This window comes from Equus caballus, chromosome 16 (genome assembly GCF_041296265.1).
Source record: "Equus caballus isolate H_3958 breed thoroughbred chromosome 16, TB-T2T, whole genome shotgun sequence".
NCBI lineage: Eukaryota > Metazoa > Chordata > Mammalia > Perissodactyla > Equidae > Equus > Equus caballus.
Genome location: NC_091699.1, coordinates 44,671,002 through 44,690,935, shown reverse-complemented (window position 1 = coordinate 44,690,935; position 19,934 = coordinate 44,671,002). Strand labels below are relative to the sequence as shown.

The 19,934-nt window shown below is 45.0% G+C and overlaps 1 protein-coding gene across 4 annotated transcripts in view; it reads left to right on the top strand.

Moving 5' to 3' along the window:
• Positions 1–19,934, top strand: part of CACNA2D3 (calcium voltage-gated channel auxiliary subunit alpha2delta 3) — an 824,202-nt gene that overhangs the window by 437,764 nt on the left and 366,504 nt on the right. For all 4 annotated transcript variants that reach the window (XR_011426865.1, XM_070237387.1, XM_070237386.1 and 1 more), the window contains 2 exons: positions 7,321–7,410; positions 15,290–15,403. Coding sequence is in view for 3 of the 4 variants with exons in the window: in XM_070237387.1 (XP_070093488.1) it covers positions 7,321–7,410; positions 15,290–15,403 (204 nt within the window). In the remaining variant the exon portion in view is untranslated. The remainder of the gene's footprint in view (positions 1–7,320; positions 7,411–15,289; positions 15,404–19,934) is intronic.

Sequence of the window (19,934 nt, the reverse complement as noted above, 5' to 3'; positions counted from 1 at the left end):
ACTGAAACTGTGACTTCTGTCTGCTCTCGCATCCTGCAGCTGATGAAAGCATTATTCCTCCAAGAAGCAAATTTGAATCAAATCAGGGTTTTCATAAAGTTTATAAAGGATGAACTTGGACCTTTGGAAATGTCAAAAAGATGTGAAAGGGTGAGGCCTGCTGTTTACACACATGCCACTGCACCGAGCCCAGACACAAAGCAGGCGCTTCTGTCCAAGTAGCATTTAGGCTGGGGCTTTCCTCAGTCTCACGGAGGTTCGCAGGGCTGGCTCCCATAGACGCCTAACAAGGATGAGGAGCTAATACGATATACAGCAGAGAGTCCTCCTGGACCTGGCCTTGCCCCACCCTGGACGGCTTTGATGGAGATGCCCATTCCACTTGAGATTATCTCAATTGTAGAGAATTGCTAGTCAATTCTGGGCTCATCACCATCATCTCACATGACATAATTAGTGCTTTTGCCATTGAAATGAGGTTGTAGCTAATCTGACTACCTGGAGAAATAGCATTCATTGTTCACATCCAGGAGATCTATCTTGTCTCTAATTTGGCACTAGCATTAAACAGCTGCTACCTTCAGACACTTCAATCTGTTATAGATAATGTTAAGGAGAGACGGGGACTGGCTCAGACCCGGTTCTCTTGGTGTCTGTACTTTGTCCCCCTGATTGCAAACATCTGGGCCTGCCACTTCAATACCAACTTTCTTGGCCCATTTTCTGTTCATGTTTGAGAAACACCATGTCACTGTACTTTCCCCGCTGGAATCAAATGACAGTCAGATTCTCTGGAGCCCCGGCTTTGAGGTAGCAATGTCAGAAGACACGTGCCTTTCCTGTAAACTGTATTACCGGGCACTGCCCTAGGTCCCTGGTGTACGTACCCAAAAGATGAAATAAAATTCAGCTAGAGGATTTTTCAGGCTGAACTGGAGCCCGGGAGAATTATCCCAGGGTTGGGGCGGGGGGTTTTTGCCAGGAGGAATTACATCAGGATGAAGATCTATCTTTATATTAAATCATCTTTTGGCCTAGTATCCCAGTCAGGTCGGAAGACAGGCATGGACACCCTCTGGGTCTCTGACGAACGGGCTTCTGCAGTTAGGGTTTGGAGTTTAGTGGCTATGAGATTTGTGAAGGCTTATTTGGGAATTTCAATGAGGAGTTTGATATCAGAATGAGATGGACACAATCATTGGGGCACTGCTCATCTATTCAGCCTGACTTAACTGACGTGAGCAATATCTATTTTAGGAGAAGGCAAGTGGTACCATGTCTATTACTGATAGAGCTGAAAATTGGAGGGCCTCTACAGGGTACTCTTACCTTTAGCTCCTTAATTCTAGTTTGTCAATAAATGTGCACCTTAAGCCACCCGACAGCCACAGTGCAAAGTAACCTAGTAAAGTCAAGCACATGTGATGAACACCTGCACAGTAGCAGAATTCTGCACCCCCGGGGCATTGCGGATGCTGGATGAGAATGAGGCAGCAAGGAACAGCCGACTCGCATACTTCCCACAGCTCCTTTACTCACAGGCATACTCTTGTTTCATTGGACTTCATTTACAAATCACAAATTCAAAAGTAAAATTATTAAGAATTTCAAGACAGTGCCAGCAAAGCATTAAACCAAGCAGGGGCCCTGTGCAATTGCGTAGGTCATATGCTCATGAACCCAGCCCTGAATGGGGTCGTGGCTTTGCTCCTGACCCTCTAGGCCCCTCTGCAGGCTGTGCTTTATCAGAGTTGGAGAGAGCTGTGCCTGTGTGTTGGGAGGGGCTGTGTTGCATAGAGATTCGGATATAGGGCCAACACTTTGAAAGCTACCTTCCTCGTGCTTGCTCTGCCATCCTGGGTAAGTATTTCACCATTCTTAGTCTCCATTTGCCTATAGGTAAAATAGGAACCTAATAGGGCCTTTCTTTTAGGGTTTTTTGGAGGATCTAGTGAGGTAAGGCATGAAAAGCACAGTGCCCAGCACACAGTTGTCTTTCAGCCAGTGTGGCTTCCATTGGAGGACTCGGATGAGGCAATTTCTGACAGCCTTCCCATGGCTGAGGTGCTGCAGTGACCCTTTTCACACCTAATGGGTACACAATTCAGGTCTGCTGAATTCAAGTGACCTTGATGAGCATCATCGACAGGCGGCTGTTAGCCTTTCCCTTGAATAGCCCTCGCCAGGACCACTGGCTCTCAAGGGCCCTGTGGATGGGGGATTGTTGTGTCTCCCGATGTCCACTTTTCACATTAATCCCCTGCTCTTAATTGGGTGGACTCAAACATTCCTCATAATTACATAGGCAGGAAAAAAAAGATGATTGCTTTTATCACAGAGAGAGTTATCAGTATTGATTCAACTAAATCAAATGCCGGTGGAGGGAGAGGGTTATTTCACCAGGACCCTCCGCTGGCCTGGATGTTGTGGCTGTTTCACAGAGATAAGCAGCCTTGCTGTGCCTGCTGGCATTTGGGCACAGGGAGCCGTGGCGTTTGCGTGGGTTCATCTCCCCAGGCATTAAGCTGCACTAATTGCTTTGGAAGCGAGGCCTTTTCCCGGGCAGCAGCATATGCTGCATGAGTGCCTGAAGCAAAGATAAAAAGCTGCCCTCCTCCTCCTTTATTGAAGTTTAATAATGAAATGGAACTGTCGCCATTTCCAATAAATTGTTTATTTTAATTTAGAAGAATAATGAGAACTGGCCACCTTCTGGCACGCAGTTGTTGAGGAGTGTCTTCCTGGCTCTCGCAATCTTGAACCTTCTGTTCTCTGTAGCTGGCTCTGGAAGACGCTCAGGTCTTGGTGTCAGTGAAATCAGCCATGTGTCTCTCTCCATTTAATAAAGCCTGGCCCCTGAAGGGTGAAATAAGTCACTTTTCAAGGTGTATTAGATTGTAAAGTTCCAAACCAGGAAGTTGGCTTCAAGGTGTTTGAGGTATAAAGTTTTATAGGATTTCTTTTCAAATATTTCTTTTAGTGAATATGAAATTAAAATAGTTCTCATATTTTTCTGTCATCACAGTTCTTTCAGATGGCTTCTTTTTTCTGTAGTATCAGTGAGGGGTCAACCCAATACCCCTTGCACTAAGAGGAAAAGGCAGGCACAGGTGAAGGCAGTGTCTTACTCAGCTTATGGAGAGGGCTGGTGGCAGAGCAAGAATTGGAGTCAGGCCACCCAGCTCCTCCTGCTGCTCTAAGACAGCAATGCTGTCACTCTTTCACCCATCACACAGGAGCTTTCCCATCCCCATTTCATAGAGGGCAAAATTGCAGCCTGAGAGCCAAAGCTACTTGCCTCAGAGCCTTATCGCTGGTCAGTAGTACAATCAGAAGTAGGACTCAGTCTCCTGAATCCCAGTTCACTTTTTGTTTTTCCTCAGAGTCCGTGAGGTCTGTATTCCAATTGCTTACATACAATGATTATAATATGATTGCATTACATATAAAAATTTTTGATTCTTACAGTGGCCACATCTGGGAGGAGAGAAAAAGAAATCTATACTGATGAGGAGACTGCTGCAGGGCAGTCAGCCAGGTCCCTTTCTTCCCTTCCAGACACAACCCTTGGAGTGCACGTGTTTAGGATTCATCTTCAGCAAATTGCTCCATGCCATGGGCAGTGAGAGTGATGGCACCATCCATGCGCACCAGGAGTATGCTGTGTGTGAAGTGCCTTACTCTGTCAGGCATGGGCACTCACACAATGGGTGAAAACCACACAACGCTGTGACAGTGATTAAGAAGGGAGGAGGGGTGCAGATGAGAGGAAGAGGATCATTGTAATGCAGGGGGAGCTTTGGGGAGGTGTTGTCTCAGCAGGCAGGGTCATTGTGATGGTCCGTGGTCAACAAGGTCCTTTTGATTAAGTGGTCCAAATCCAGCTAAATCTGGTCAGGCAAAGAAGCAAATTTATTGGCTCACTTCCCTGGAAAAGCTAAGCCTGGCTGAATCGAGGGACTCAAGCCATGCTGCCATGATTCCATCTTGCCCCCTCCATTGTGGGCTCTTTTCTCCTTGGCTCTTACCTTTGTTCAGGTGAGCTCTTCCTGTGCAGTAGCTACATGGCTGCTGGCAGCACCAGGTTCCTCCCTGACCTCTCAGTAATCTCACTGGGAAGAGAGAGTCTTCTTCCCCACGTTCCAGTAGAAGCCCAGGGATTGGGTCATATGCCCATTCCTGACCATGGCCAATGGGATGGAATTCATAGATTGGACAGGCCTGATAAATGGACCCACCTTTGATCTAGGGACGAGGGAGAGAGATGTTAGCCTAAGCCAAACCATATAAATTATGGGGCAGTGGGCAGGAAGGAAAATCAGAAGAAGGGGAATGGATGCTGAACAGGCAAAAATTACACGTATTCACTGGGTACAAGGCCTGTGCGTTCCCTCTGCTCACTGTTAGCCTGTTGTTTGATGAGGAGGAAGGGCCATTCTAGCCCTGTGTCTCCAGGGCAGAGCTGTCCAATAGAACCTTACGCGTAATGGAGCTGTTCTTTAATCTGCACTGTCCAATGCAGCAGCCACTAACCACCTGGGGCTGCTGAGCACTTGAAATGTGGCTAATGCAACTGAGGAACTGAGTTTTTAATTTTAGGTAATTTTTTTTTTTGATTAGGAAGATTTCCCTGAACTACCTGTTGCCAATCTTCCTCTTTTTGCTTGAGGAAGCCTGGCCCTGAGCTAACATCTGTGCCAGTCTTCCTTTACTTTGTCTGTGGGATGCCTCCCACAGCATGGTTTGATGAGCAGCATGTAGGTCCACACCCAGGATCCAAACCCATGAACCCTGGGCCGCTGAAGTGGAGTGTGTGAACTTAACCACTACGCCACCGGGTCAGCCCCAAATTTTAGGTAATTTTAATGAAATTTAACATAAATAGCTACATGTAGCTCATGACTACCATAGGGAGAAAGCAGCTCTTAGTGGAAGCCACATCATGGGAGATGCTTCCCTGGAAGGCAAGACCCAGTTTAGTGTAGGAGGAGAGTTGGGCTGAGGGTTAAATGGAGCCTGGAAGACCGGGACAATGAAGCTGATTTGGTTCAGGTTGTGGAGTAGGAGAAAAAGGGCATTTGGACATGAGGGAGAGGAGAGAGAAAGAAACAAAGAGCGAGTCCTTCATCTGTGACATCATTTAGAAACCCTGACCTTGAGGAAATATTTTTTCCCTCTAAAACTGGACCTGATTTGTACCAGGAAGAAACAAAATCACAACTGACCTTGTAATAAAAATGAATTGAAAGGGAATTCCATGACATGTTGTTACATTTTACTCTAAGTGTCCAACAATAAAAGCAACCATTGCCTGAAGCGTCTTTCTGCACATGACATGCAGCTACACAGGAATTAAAAGAAAAATTAAATCAGGTTGTTGTGTTATTAAAAAAAACCCAATACTGTGTAAACTTGTGTGACTGAACACAATTAAATGCAGTTGACAGAAATGACATCAGATGAAGAGAATGAACTTGTCAAGGCAGGATCTGGCCACTGCGATGTGAACCAGGGGCCGGCAAGAGACCAGCCTCTCTGCAGGCTGCGTGATGGGCTTGTCACCATGCTTTGTGTCCCCTAGGGTATGTGGGAACCACTGTGCGGTGATGCTTGTTGAGCCTAAGTGCTCTCAGTGGTCACCCCTCACCCAAAAGTCAGGTTTCCAAGGGAGGTTGTCCTTGGTGAAGGCAGACTGATCTATTCTGATCCCCTCTTGCAGCCCACCTGATGACCCGCAGCCCCTGCTGCTTCCTGCGGGGGCTAGGCAGAGACAGAACAGCATCTTAGAACCATCGGCCATGTCCTAGGATTGATCTCTGTGATCTGTTCTGATTCTGAAACCAGTTCCATGGTCCTAAGGTACACACGTCGTGAATGGGTGTCACCATCTGAATGCCGAGGTCATGCTTGGAGCAGTGTTGGGTCCCAGGGCATGGTAAGAGAAAGAAAGCCACTGCCTGTCCAGGAAATCACTGGCAAACATTTTCCAAGAACCCACCCTTCCTGCCCTTCTCCCTCCTGGTGACTCCTCCAGCCAGTTTCCCCAGCAGATGAGGGTGTGGGGGCCTTTGGGAAGAGAATAGTTCATTTCAATAGAAAAGAAATGGTTTTGGGGGCTGGCCCCATGGCCGAGTGGTAAGTTTGCATGCTGTGCTTTGGAGGCCTGGAGTTTGCAGGTTCAGATCATGGGTGCCAACCTACATACTGCTCATCACGCCATGCTGTGGTGGCATCCCACATAGAGGAACTAGAATGACCTACAATTAGGATATGCGACTATGTACTGGGACTTTGGGGAGAAAAAAAATCATTTCGGAATGGGTCAATTAGAAAATAATGCCTAACAGCTGTACGTCTGTGGACATGGGCTTTGGGTCAGTGGACATCACACACACTCATGTGTGCCTGTGCATACACCTGGACCCGCTCTTGCCTCTTTGTTGGGAAGCAGAAATGTTTGGGGTTTCACAGTTACTTCCTTTTGTTTCTTTTCCTCTCCAGCTAATGCTGGGCCTCTGTGGAACCACCATAGCCAGAAGGGCCTGGGCCCGCTTCTGAAGATGCTCGTTGCCATTTTGCCTGTTCCTTGAAGCCCTTCTGTATTTCTAGCCTGTGTCTCCCTTGCCAGAATCACAATTCTTACGTTGTGACCCAGTCTTTATCCTTACTCTTTGGAGATGGTTATTGAGCACCTTCTTGTATCAGATTGCTGGTAGTCGTGGGAGACAGAGTAGGCAACCAGATATACCTTGTCTTAGGATCTAAGCAGGCAAGTACACACCTGTGGTGTTAAGTGCAAGGTGGATCTGAGCATGGGGTGCAGCATAGGGTTGCAAGAAAGCATTCTAAACCTGTCTTAGAGGCAGATGGTCTGGGAAGGCTTCGCAGGGCAGAAGGGGGCTGATGTCCAAACTGAGACCTAAAGAGTAGGGGGAGAGAGCGTGGTGGGGGAGGGGTCAGGGAATGGATAGAGAGTGGGTTCCCAGTGCAGGTGAGTGTGAACCAAGTGCTGAAAGTGATCAGGAGTGAGAAAACGGGAGATGAAACAGGAAAGGAAAGCAGGAATTTTAGACGAGTTATGTACTTTTCACCAGAATTCAGCCAATTTTTTTCCAAAATGTAATCAAAGCTAAAAAATGCATATTGAAGGTAAATTTTGCATTGAATAAGTTATGTTGTGAATTTGGAAGAAAAAAACCAAATCATGACCATTTGGGCCTGAGAATCATTGGCCTTGCCTTAGGATATACGTGTTCATTCAGGGTTGGTGTTTCACAGAACAGGATCGACACTAATGGATTTTCTGCTTTGTTGTTTCAGCATTTCAGGGAGCATCTGGACAAACTTTTTGCCAAAGGAATCGGAATGCTGGATATAGCTCTGAATGAGGCCTTCAACATTCTCAGTGATGTAAGCTCCTCTTTGATTTGCCTTTCTTGTCTCCAGGAGAATAGAGGAGATTTTTTTTTTTTTAGTTGTGGACCAACATTCTTGTTAGCCCTGGCTATCATTGAGCAGTATCCACAGGCACGGGATGGGAGCTTTGGGCTGCCATTTGAGTTGTCTGGGGAACCAGGCATGGCTGCTGAGGCCAAACCAGCCCCCTGCTGGACAGAGTTGATGGTGCAGTCTGGTCGGGAGACTTGCCCGCCATGCTCACTGTTTCTGGGGCATCAGTGTCTCAACACTTGAATACCTTCTAATGCAGATTTCTTTTCACCTGAGAAACACTCAGTTGCTTCTAGAGTGTTCTCCTTTCTGATTGTATGTCACACTGAATCCCTGCCTGTGGCGATGTTCAGAGAGAGAAGGGCTTCTCTGTGCAGGATGTTTAGGAAGTGCTGAACCTATCTGCATACCTATCCTTCCCTCTCTTCCAGCCTCTTGGAGACTCACTTCACACAGTAGTGTGTTCAAGGCTCCAGTAAGTACTGCAGGAAGGAATACTGGTTCACCTGCTGTTTCTTACACATCTTTGAACGAAAAATCCTTTTTTCAAGTAGCACCTGTTAACATCCTGTGAAATACGTTGGGGAATCCTGGGCTGGTAATTCCGCCCCTTTTAAGCTAGAATAACATGCGACTTTTGTGTTACTCTGGGAGAGGTAGTAGGAAAAATAATGGCTATCTTTATTAATACAGGTTCTGTATCATTTATTTAACTAGCATGTGTTGCATGCCTGTTAGTCCCAGACGCTGGGAATACATTGGTGAGCAGAAGACACAAAGTGTTTGCCTTGATGGATCTTACGTTCTAGTGCAAAGGTTGGCAAACTATGACCCATGAGACAAATCTAGCCTGCATCTTGTTTTTGTAAATAATGTTTTATTGAAACGCAGCCATGCCCACCTGATTATGTACTGTCTATGGCTGTTTTTGCACTACAATGGCAGAATTGATTAGTTGCAATAGAGACCATATGGCCTATAAAAGCTAAAATATTTACTGTGTGGTCCTTTACAGAAGAAGTTTGCTGACCCCAGTTCTAGTGGGAAGAGACAGATGAAATGAGGAGTCCTAGGGAGAACAATAGCACCATTGTTCCAGCGTGATAAGGACTTGCTGGGTTATACAGTGAGGTCGGGGAAGGTCTCTCTGATTAGGCAATGTTGGAGTAGAGACCAGAACTATGTGAGGGAGCAGCTGTGTGGATATCTTGAGGAAGAGTCTTCCAACAAGAAGAACAGCAAGTGCAAAGGCCCTGAAGCAGGAATGTTTGGCATATTTACAATACAGCAAGGAGACTAGTGTGACAAGGGCAAAGTGGGGGAGAGAGAGAGTGCTAGGGAATGAGATCATGGAAGTAGCAGAAGCAAAATCACGCAGAACCTTGGAGACTCTAGTGAGGACTTTAGCTCTTGCTCTGTGTGGGATGGAAAGTCACTGGAGTCTGAGCAGAGAATGACACAATCCAACTTGGTAACAGCATTTCACTGGCTGCTATATTGAGAAATAAGGACAATAGCAGGGAGTCCATTAAATGGTCTGGGTGACACGTAATGGTGGCTTGGACCAGGGAGCTAGCACTTAAGATGTTAAGAAGCAGAAAAATAAAAACCACTCTAGGTATTTCAAACAGCAGGAGTTTAATACAGGGAATTGCTTGCACAGGGGATGGAAAAGCTGGAGACACTGGAGAATGAAACAGTCTACACATTACACCAGCAGGAGACAGCTCTTCTCTAGGACAGGAGGGACCACAGTGGGGAGAGGTGTCATTGGAACCTCCTCACTATGGCTGTCCAGATGGGAATAGGACCATGGAGGGGGCTGCCCAGTAGGAGCTGAGATCATGGCGGGAAGGGCCTGTCCTGTGGAAGCTCGTGCCTTGAAGGAGACATGGCCATTGCCAGAAAATGCCCATGTCCCCAAAGCAGAGAGAAAGGGAGAAATAACTTAGAAATACCTTGGCTTCTCCCTTGCATCCTCCAGTATTCTCCTTCAGAGGAGCCTTGTCAAAACCCTTGGGAGCCTGGGAAATGTGATTGGCAGGAAAAATGCATGGGATGGAGCCAAGAGCAAACAGGCCCTAAATGAGCAGCTATGTTGAGGTGTTGCAGGAGCTGGGAGACCAGCTAGAGGCTCAGAGGCCACACTGCACTCAGTGTCCAGGCAGCTCTGTGGGGCCAGCTGTTGTCTGTTTGCAGGTGAGCATTCACCCAACATTGCAACCTCGTATGTGTGGTCAGTTATGCTTGACTCTCAAGCCAAGGGTAGGCCCTGATTCTAGACTCTCTTTTACCAATAATACCACTTGGCACCCAGAGAGACATTTAGGTCTCAGCCCTGAGCCAGTGTCATGACTGTACAGGAAAGAAAAATAAGGAGGGAAGGCACCACGTCAGCTTCCTCAATATAAACCCCAGGCCTTCCCTTCCCCCTCTCACCAAGGGGTTGTTGCCTACAGATAATTAACATTTATGTAAGACTCAGTGTTTGGGACAGCACATCCCTGTTAACAGCTTATTAATAATTTATAAACATAGCTGGCCAGAGCAAAGGACCAAGCTGTACCTTTAAATTCTGACCTGAACCCTGGATAGACCCCTTCTCAGGGCTTGGAGATGCCAAGCTCTGAATCTCAGCAGGCTCTTTCTAGGGGGTAATTGTGAAAGGACTTGTCACAATTGGAAAATTGGCTCTCTTTTTATCTCAAAAACCTGGTGTCTAGAGCTGGGGAAGTCCTTTGTTCGGAAATGTGACCGGCAGTAAATTTCTGTTTTCCTGCTTTTCAGCAGAGGTGGTGATGGAGTGAGTTAAGGATACTTGTCTTGTGGTTAAGTTTGTGGCCTCTGGAGTCAGGCAGTCTGGGCTGAGGAGCCTGACTTGGTCAGAGCTAGCTGTGTGGCCTTGGGAAAACTATGTTCAGTTTCACCTTTGTTTTCCTCATCTGTAAAATAGGGATAGGAATAGACCCAGCATTGGCCCCATCATTTGTGAGGCCCAGTGAAAAAGAAAATGCAGGCCCCTTGTTCAAAAGTTATTAAGAATTTTAGGAGAGTAACAGCAGAGCATTAAAGCAAGCATGGGGCCCTGGACAGCTGTGCACATCACATGCCCACGAAGCTGGCATTGGTGGTCGCTTTCTCATGGGGTTGAGAATTCGGCATGATGAAGCTGTGCTTCCTTTCAGCAGTGCTTGGCTGGTGGGGATGTGCTATCTCTGTGACCATGGAGACACTCGCCAGGCTGCCTGTGGTCTCTAGAAGCAGCTCCCACCCTTGATGCTTTGGTCCTACTCCCTGCCCAAGTCCTCAGGACCATCTGCTTCCTGCATCTTCCTTCCCCATTTTTCTTTTCCTTGCCCTGCCACCTTTTCTCTCTCCATCACTTCTACTTATCACTTTTGTTCTCAGATACTCCTCAGCCAGCATTTCCCATTGCATACCCAGTTGAACACTGGTCTGCCCAGATACTCCAGTGTAGGTGTTGTGGTCAAGGTGAGATACCATCCTCCTCTTGGAGACTCACAATGTACTTGTGATATTAAAGGCCGTGAGAAGCCCTGCCGTGAACAGACCTTTTAAAATATGTTTGTACCAGAACTCAAGCTTATCGACCCAGGAACTCTTTATGTCACATCATGACCTCAGGATTGGAATCTTGTAGAAGGCACACTTGCTGAGCACACCTGCAGGCAGAATATCTTTGTCTACTCCAAAAGGGTGTATTTACACTCCCAATACCTCTACAATCCAGAGAAATCACCTACACATGGTGAATTTTTCCCCCTGAATCCTGGTAAGAGAAGTATTTTTGAACCAGGGAAACCTTCTCCACACCTACCTGCTCTGCCATCACCTATAAAAACCCTCTGGGGTCCGGCCAGTCAGAAAGTCTGTTTGGCTGAATGTAAATCTGGGAAAGCAAAAGTCTGAAGGAAGAAAGCATGTTACAAAATATCCCTGTTTGAGACTGGTTGACAGTTGGCACCATATTCTTTTGAGTGCACAGTTATGCCATAGAGAGAAACATTTCCATCCCATCGCTTACCATTGGGCTTTTAAATAGCCAAACACTTTGAAAAACACAGAGATGGTTAATCTCCCATGAAAATGAAGCTTTAGCTATTTTCCACTTCATCAATATGACCTTTAAGTGATGTAATCCTCTTCCTGTGTATTCTGCCTGCCTTTGCAAGCCAATATAATATAAAAAGCCATTTCTCAAACAAACACACATTCTCCCTCTCTTTCACACACACACACACACACACACACATACACAGTCACAGAATTGAAATTGTGATTATGGCTGGAGCTTAGAATGGTTCAGAGGTTAGTATAACTAAAAGGAGTTAATTCTGTTTTGCAATTACCTGCATTTCAGCTTCAGTATTTGCTCCAATGACTTAAAGGCTTGTAGTTGTTGTACAAATGGCTTTGAAAGGAGCATTCAAATAAACTTCTAAGACCCTTCTAGCTATTGATCTCTGCTGCTTTCATTAGATTCTGTAAGAACACAGAGCCAGTTTGCTACAGTAGTTAGCATCTACGTTGTCATGTGACAACTGCAATTATCTTTTTTGGCGATGAATATGATCTTTTCAGTGATTACCTTTTAAAAATTTTTCTTAGCCAATTAAATAAAATTCGGTGACATTTCAAAGACTGTTAATCACAACCAAATGCTCTAAATGTCAGGATGCATTGAAATTTTCGCTGCTAACTGATGAATCACTGAGCTAATTGTAGTTCATCATCGGGCCCTTGTCATTGTTATTATTATGGAAAATACTTTCATCACTCTCGCTATTCAATAAAAAAAAGTTCTAGACAAATATGAAGAGAAGAGATATTACTCATCAAAGCATTTGAATTTAATTGCATTCTTCAAAATTCTCTAGCTGCAGATAGCTGCAGAGAATACCAGGGACTCAGTGAGAGAGGAAAGCGATGTTTTTGAATAAACAGCTCCAGGCAGCCCCTTCTTCCAGTCTGCATTACTCAGATAGCTTCATTTCCCTCTCTTTCTTGCCTTTTGTTTGGGAAAGTTTGTCCAGAATGTTTTCAAATGAGTTGCATGAACAGCAGCACCAAAGTGTCCTGATTTTTTCCCCTTCTGCAGCCTCTGTGACTGAAGCATAGATCACCTTTATTCTGTGGCTTGCTGTTGGTTTATTTAATGATGTGAAGGCTGTGTTGCATGTAGGCTCCCTGCAACACCTCCAGAACAACCTGGTGATAAGACAAGGCTATAAGGCTGTTTTTTCTTACTGCAGTAACAAACAAAATGCCCTATGATGGCAGAATCTTAGTAGTGCCTCAGAGTGGAAAGGACAAAGTCATTTGTTGAGACTATGAAGTCTAGTTGAAGGTGGGACTTTCAGCGTGAAGGAGAGGGAAGAGGCTTGGTTAAGACCTGGTAAGAATCCTAACGTTATAGTTTAGTTTTGGTGGACACAGCAAAGGGAAGTTTTTGAGGTCAGGAGTTCAGAGTCTTAGGGTATAAATTGTCCTTAATACTTTCTATTGAAGAGTTGATGGGTCTTTCAGGAAGTTCCTGGAATAAGCAATAATGTTGTTTGAGATTTTTACCTTCCTGAGCAAGAGTCTCCTGGGATAGTAAGTTATATCGATAAAGACAATAGAATAGCAGTTATGTGGAAAGCTTTGTGGTGTGATGGCTTTAGTTCTCAGGTATTTCTACCTACTAATATTGTATCATAGACCATGTCTATTCATTAATTCAAGGGCACCTGTCCAGTCTGAGTTGCAGGAGTGGCTGCCAGAGCCAGGACTAAAGTGAGGCAAATGCCTAGGGCACAAAATTTAAGGAGCCCTCACTCTCAGGATGGTGGCCTTGGTGACTGCCATTTAGCCCTGGAACCCTGGAAAGGCTGGAGAGATGGGAAATGAATATTTGTGGAGCTCTACCATATGTTCAAGGACTTCCGGCCATATAGTATGCTGAATTTGGGAGTAGATTCTGGAGCTAGATTGCCTGGGTTCAAATCTGGGCTATGACATATAATAGCTGTGTGACCTTGGGCAATTAACTAATTGCTCTCTGCCTCAGTTTCCCCACTTGTAAAATGGGGATAGTTATCATACCTACCTCAGAGGCTGGTAAAGATTAAATCAATTCATACTTGTAGCCTAATATATAATGAATATTTAACCTGTTGTAACAACCATATAAGCATATTATTCTCCCCTATAAATGAAGAAAAGGACACTCTGAAAAGAGTACTTATCCCAGGCATACAGTTTATGGTGTTGGGATGGGCTTGAGTTGCTTTCCACTATACTGTGGTACCCCATGCATGCTTTGAGTTGGCTTTGCTCTGTCCCAATATGGCCACAAGGTGATTCATTCCATCCCTCCATCCATCCAGTTAGTTATAGTCTTCTCTCTCAAGTTACTGCAACTTCAAACTCTACGTAAGAATTTTAAGTGCATGGAGACTGGTCATTAAACTTCAACTTGAATGCTTTATTAGCTCTCTGGTTCACCAGGAGCCAGCAGCAAATCCAAGAGTAGCCTCCATCCTTCCTCAGTGTCAGAGTCAAGAGATCAAACACGCCCAGCACATTCCCTCTCAGTGCATTTGCATGTACTATTTGCTCTCTCTAGAGTGCTCTTGCCCCAGATACTCACCCCCTTCAGTTATTACTCAAGCATCACCTTTTCAGTGAGGTCTGCCCTGACTATTTTTTTCTAAAGTTTCCCCCTCCCTATTTCCTATCCCCCTTCTCTGCTTTCTTTTTTTCTTCCTTAGCATTATCATTATCAAACATACAACATAATTTACATTGTTTTTGTATGTCTCCTTAAATGGAATATAAACTATGCGAGGGAAGGGATTTTTGTGTGTTTCATCCCTAGCTCTGTATGAGCACTTAGTAAATAAGTTTAGAATAAAGGAATAAACTTAGCAGATTATAGTGGTAGGCATTTTCATTACTGAAGGTTAAAGACTTTTCGTGTGTTTCCCATGCCTCAGCATTGTCATGTAATTGTAGGGTTTTTAAAGGACCTGGTATTGATATGAATTGCAGCATTAATAGCATTCATTAAGGGAATTCTTCACCCCTGATTCAAGGGAAGGACATGAAGCTGTAGCAACCACAGTCTGGTCACCCTAGCTCCCACTCACCAGGCTGGGAACTTCTAAAGTGCTATGTAAAACTAAAAGTTGAAGAAGTTTAGGGTTTTGCACACCAGTGGGCACAATCTTGGAATTTCATCATGCTATACATACTAACATAAATAAACTAAGGCATAATGTTACATGCTAATAAATATATATTTAAAACAAACCCTAAAAAGAGGGTGCTCAGGCTTCTAGTCTGAATTGGCACATTTCTCACTTTATTCTCTAAGTGTCCAAAACCTCCTTGATTTTATTATATAGTACAGTCTGTACCCGTTAGACTCATTCAAACCAGACTCATCTGGATTTTCAAAGAGGTGTTGCCCATCACATATTCTACTTCTTATATAATGTGTTCCTAAACAGTTGTGCCAACTCCTTGGGCATGTATACTGAAACACTCTCCATACTTGGTGGTAAGAGAGGTTATATGTCCTAGAATCTCGCTTCCCACCCCGTGTGTGTTTTTTCAGAAATCCCTTCTGTGGTCCACATTTAGTTCCAATTTGTTGGAGCGAATACGGAGATCCATCCGTGGGGCAAGGCTTATCGTGGAGGTTCTGTTTTGGTGATGCAGAATGAGCTCTCGTTTTGACAGCCTTCCTAAGCCCAAGGCCTCATGCCTCTGAAGTCTCACAGATATACAGAGCTCTCTCATGTGTTTTTCACTTTGAACTTATTTCTTCCCACAGTTCAACCACACAGGACAAGGAAGCATCTGCATCCAGGCCATCATGCTCATTACCGATGGGGCAGTGGACACCTATGATACTATCTTTGCGAAATACAATTGGCCAGATCGAAAGGTAAGTTGATGTTGATGCTGTCCATGCAGTGCAATCCGTGAAGACTCTTTGTTGTATTGTAACCACCAGATTGTTCATGGAGAAGGGCCCATGTAGACTTAATCTCATAATAACCTGTGGTTTCTCGGCCTTGTGTTTTTTGGTTGACCAAAACTGAATACTATGGCTTTCCTTGTTCTCAAATGAAACTTTTTTGAAGGACAGAAGAGACCCATAAAGTCATGTTCAAAGTGTTCAGTGAAAAGACTCGTTGTGAACTGTGCTTCATCCATTTTGGGCAGCACTTCTCTTTATTTTTGTTTTCCATGGAGCCAGAGCTGCTTGGTGCATCCAGCATCTGTAGAATGGTGAAGTCAGCCACAGTAGCCCTTTATGTTTCCATCTTTCTATAGTTCCTTCCTGGACCCTCATTACCATCCAGAAGCTTCTCTCCATCCTTCAGGACTATCCTCACCATTGTCAAAGCCTGTCTGTTCTCTATTCTAATTTTTTTCTTTGCTTTCCACTTTGAAATTTATATACCTGATGAACTCATCTGTTAAGATATCAGTGACGGATATTAATTTTTTGTGTGCCTTTTGCATGCTTTAATCCAGAACTTCCACAAGCTGTTAGCCAGTTTGAATTCCCTCGGGAGATCTCTTAAATTCTGGATACTTGGACCCTCCTCCACACCTCCAGAATCAAAATCTCTCTGAAAATGTGGCCCAGTAATCCATATTTTTCATAAGTTCCTCACGTGGGCACCAATCAGCAGATTGGCAGTTGGTGATCACTTTCTCACCTAAATCTGGAATTTTAGCAGGAAAAAGAGGCCAGTCAGAGAGGGTGCTATCCTGAGGGTATCCTAAAGACGCTTTCCTATCCCATGTGCTGATGGCATGACTGTGACTGTCTCTATAGGTGCATGAGACCGTCTAGACCAAGTCTGTCCTGGTTTTTCTACTTTGTATATTTAATTTCTGGGACTTGACAAAGAGAAACAGAAGATAAATGACAACTGTGCACTCAGCTGCATTCAGAGAGCATGCACCCTTGAGGGAGCATGGCATGTCCTTCTGGTATTTCCTTTAGTCATTCTTGGTCCCCGTGTGTCTCTGACAACACAAGCATCTCACCTCCCTAAGCATGAGTCTGGTCCATAAAGATACATTTTGTACAACATGGTTCCCAAATGGATGCCATCTCCTTCCCTTGGTGCTCAATCTTAGAAACAGCCATTGCTTCTGAAGCTAGAGGGAAAACCAGCTGTGGGGGGCTTGCTCAGAGATTGTGGGGCTGTGACATGGCGCCTGCCTAAGGGAGATCAGGAATAAATCTGAATTCAACTCCCAGAATAAACACTGACTTTAGAACCCAGCTCTTGAATAAGATGGAAGTTTACTGTTAGACAAGGTGATTTTAGTTGCAGTATTTCAGGTGATGATGTCCAGGGACAGATAGAGGCCAGAGTTAATTCCTGATAAATATCCATGCTGTGAAAGGAGGAGCACGCTAGCTACCCTGGCACCCCTGCCGCACACAGCACAGTGCTGGGCACATGACCACTACCTAATGCGCAACCCTGAGGAGGTGCTAAGTGACAGAGGGGCCTGGGAGGGAGGCCACAGCACTATTAAACATGGGGAGGGTGATGGACATTTTGTGGTCAAATAGAATGTTCACAGATGCCATGACATCTCACAGCATGTTGAAGAATATTTTGCGTTATTTAGGACCATCTTAAATAAAAGAAGAAAGTGAAGGGGCTTTTAATAAGCAGCTTCATTAACACAAAATGTGTTATCCTATGAATCTCACGTGCTGAATCACATGCATCCCTCCCACTTGGTGATACTTGGATAGCGGTTGCCCAGGAATATTTAAACATCCTCTCCTTACTTGCAGGGAGAAGAATAGGATGAGGGCTACAAAGTCAAAATTCTCCAGACAAACACAAATTTCAACGTATCTTTCCAAAGGAACAATATTGACCTTTAAGCCAGGTGCTTTCTTAGATTAATTTCAACCAGGGTCTTGGAAATTTCAATGTTTCATGAAGCAGTTTCATCTACTTATAAAGTAGTGTCAAGCAGAAGCAGATTTTCTTTCTGTAGCAAAAAGGTCTTTTTCTATGATTAGAAATTAATAGCAGGATCCCTTTTCTCCTGTTCCCTTTTGGAGAGTTCCATGACATTCATATGCAAATACATACACATTCTTTTCTTGATGACTTCTCTGTGAAGGTGCAGGTAATAACTTGGCATAAAACCCCACTGTGATTTAGCACCTTGTTAAGGTGAGATGATGTGCCATTTCTAAGCAGTCATCTTTCTTCATTATTTTGGACATTGGATGTTTAGTAGAAGATTGTGTCATGCTGTAGTTGGCAATCTTTAAGACTGTAGAAATAGGAAATGGGTTCGGGAGAGAGAACAATGATCTTAAGACTAGAATCTGATCCCTATAAGACAGTAGTTTTCAAACTTGAAGGAGCTTCAGAATCATCTGGAGGGCTTGTTCCAACACAGATTGCTCACCCCGCTCCAGAGTTTCTGATTATCTGGGCTCAGTGGGGCCTGAGAATGTGCATTTCTCACAAGTTCCCAGGTGATGCAGATGCTACTGGTGGGAGAACTGCACTTGGGAACTGTTGCCGTGGAAACAGCCCAAGGAATGGGGTTTGGTTCCTCTGTGGGTTCTGCCGCTTTTACTTCCCTCTGTTCGTCTGTGGGAGGGCCCATTCCTCAATCAAATCCACTGCCCAGGTATGTGTTTTTTGGCCCATACTTTGTTTTAAAAATCATCAATTAGGGGCTGGCCCCGTGGCCAAGCGGTTAAGCTCACGCACTCCGCTTCGGAGGCCCAGGGTTTCGCTGGTTCAGATCCTGGGCGTGGACATGGCACCACTCATCAGGCCACAGTGAGGTGGTGTCCCACATGCCACAACTAGAAGGACCCACAACTAAAATATACAACTACATACTGGGGGGATTTGGGTGGGGGGGAAGCATAAAGAAAAAAAAAGATTGGCAACAGTTGTTAGCTCAGGTGCCAATCTTTAAAAAAGTCAATAAATAAAAAAAATTTTAAAAATCATCAATTATGATCATCATTTAAAAATCTGGAGATAGTGTATAAAATTTTAAAGTTTTAGTTTTTCTCATAGAAGTGTACACTTGGCACTTTAGAGCCAAAATTCTCATATGGCAAAAAATGGCTGGAGCTGAGAAATGGCTGCCCCCTTAGATGGCACATGCATGCTCCTTTTGGCCATGACCCTCATTACTCTCTGTCATTTCCTTTCAGCCCACTTCACTTGTATGCTTTACAGACCCATAGATGTAGACATCCAGGCTAGATTAGCAGGTACTTGCTGTTTCCCAGGCATGGCCTCTGGGGGTCTGTTCGGCTCTCTTAGGTCTGCCCTAAGCTTTCCCTCTTCTTCTCCAGCCAGAGGCCATCTTGTCTTTGCCTGAGCCTAAACTTCAGACTCCCTCAGAATTGTCCTAAGGGAATTCTAGCTTCATGTCCAGAACTGCAGTTACTTCTGGACCTATCTTTCATCTTCATTGGTTTGGTGAGTCCTTGAGGATAGGTTCTCTGCCTCTGAAGAGCCCCACCACCACAGACCGTGTCCCAGTCCTGCTGAGAAGCGTGGCGTGGAGAACCTGGGGTGGCCTCATGACTCCTGCCCCCTGGCGTTTACGCCTTGTGTAATCTCCTCACCTTGAGTGTGGGTGGACCTGTGACTTGATTCTAACCAACAGAATATGGTAAAAAGGCAGGGGGTTCTGCGGATGTAATCAGGGTCTCAAGTCAATTGATTTTGAGCTAATTTGAAGGGATATTGTCCTGAATGGGCCTTATTTTGTTGAAAACCCTTAAAAGAGGAACTAGACACTCCCTGATGGCAGAGAGACTCTCCTTGCTGGTTTGATGAGGGAAGCAGCTGTTTGGAGGAGCCCACACATCAAGGAACTGGGGGCAGCCTCTTGGACCTTAGGGTGGCCTCCAGCCAACAGCCAGCAAAAAGCTGGGCCCTGGGTCTTATGGCCACAAGGAAATGAATCCTGCCAGCAACCTCACTGAGCTTGGAGGCAGGTTGTTCCCCAGTCAAGCCTCCAGATGAAAACACATCCCAGTCAAAGCCTTGATTGCAACTTTGTGAAACTGTGAACAGAAGACCCAGCTGAGCTGTGCCCAGACTCCTGGCCCACAGAAGCTGTGAGATAACAAATGTGTGCTGTTTTAAGCTACTATAATTGCAATAACTTGTTATATGGCAATAGAAAACTATTAGAAGAAGCAAGAAGAAGGGACAAAGGAAAGAAAATCACTTATTTTAGCAATGCTAAATCTCCAAACTTACTGGCTTAAAAGAACAGTTTATTATTCCTTGCAGTTCTATGGGTTAACTGGGTGGTGGTTCAGCTCCAGATGGTGTCAGGTGGGGTCACTGATGAAGCTGCATTCGTCTAGAAGCTTGGCTGAGCTGCCTTGGTTCTCCTCCCCATGGCCTTTCTCTCCACGTGGTATCTAAACCTCCAGG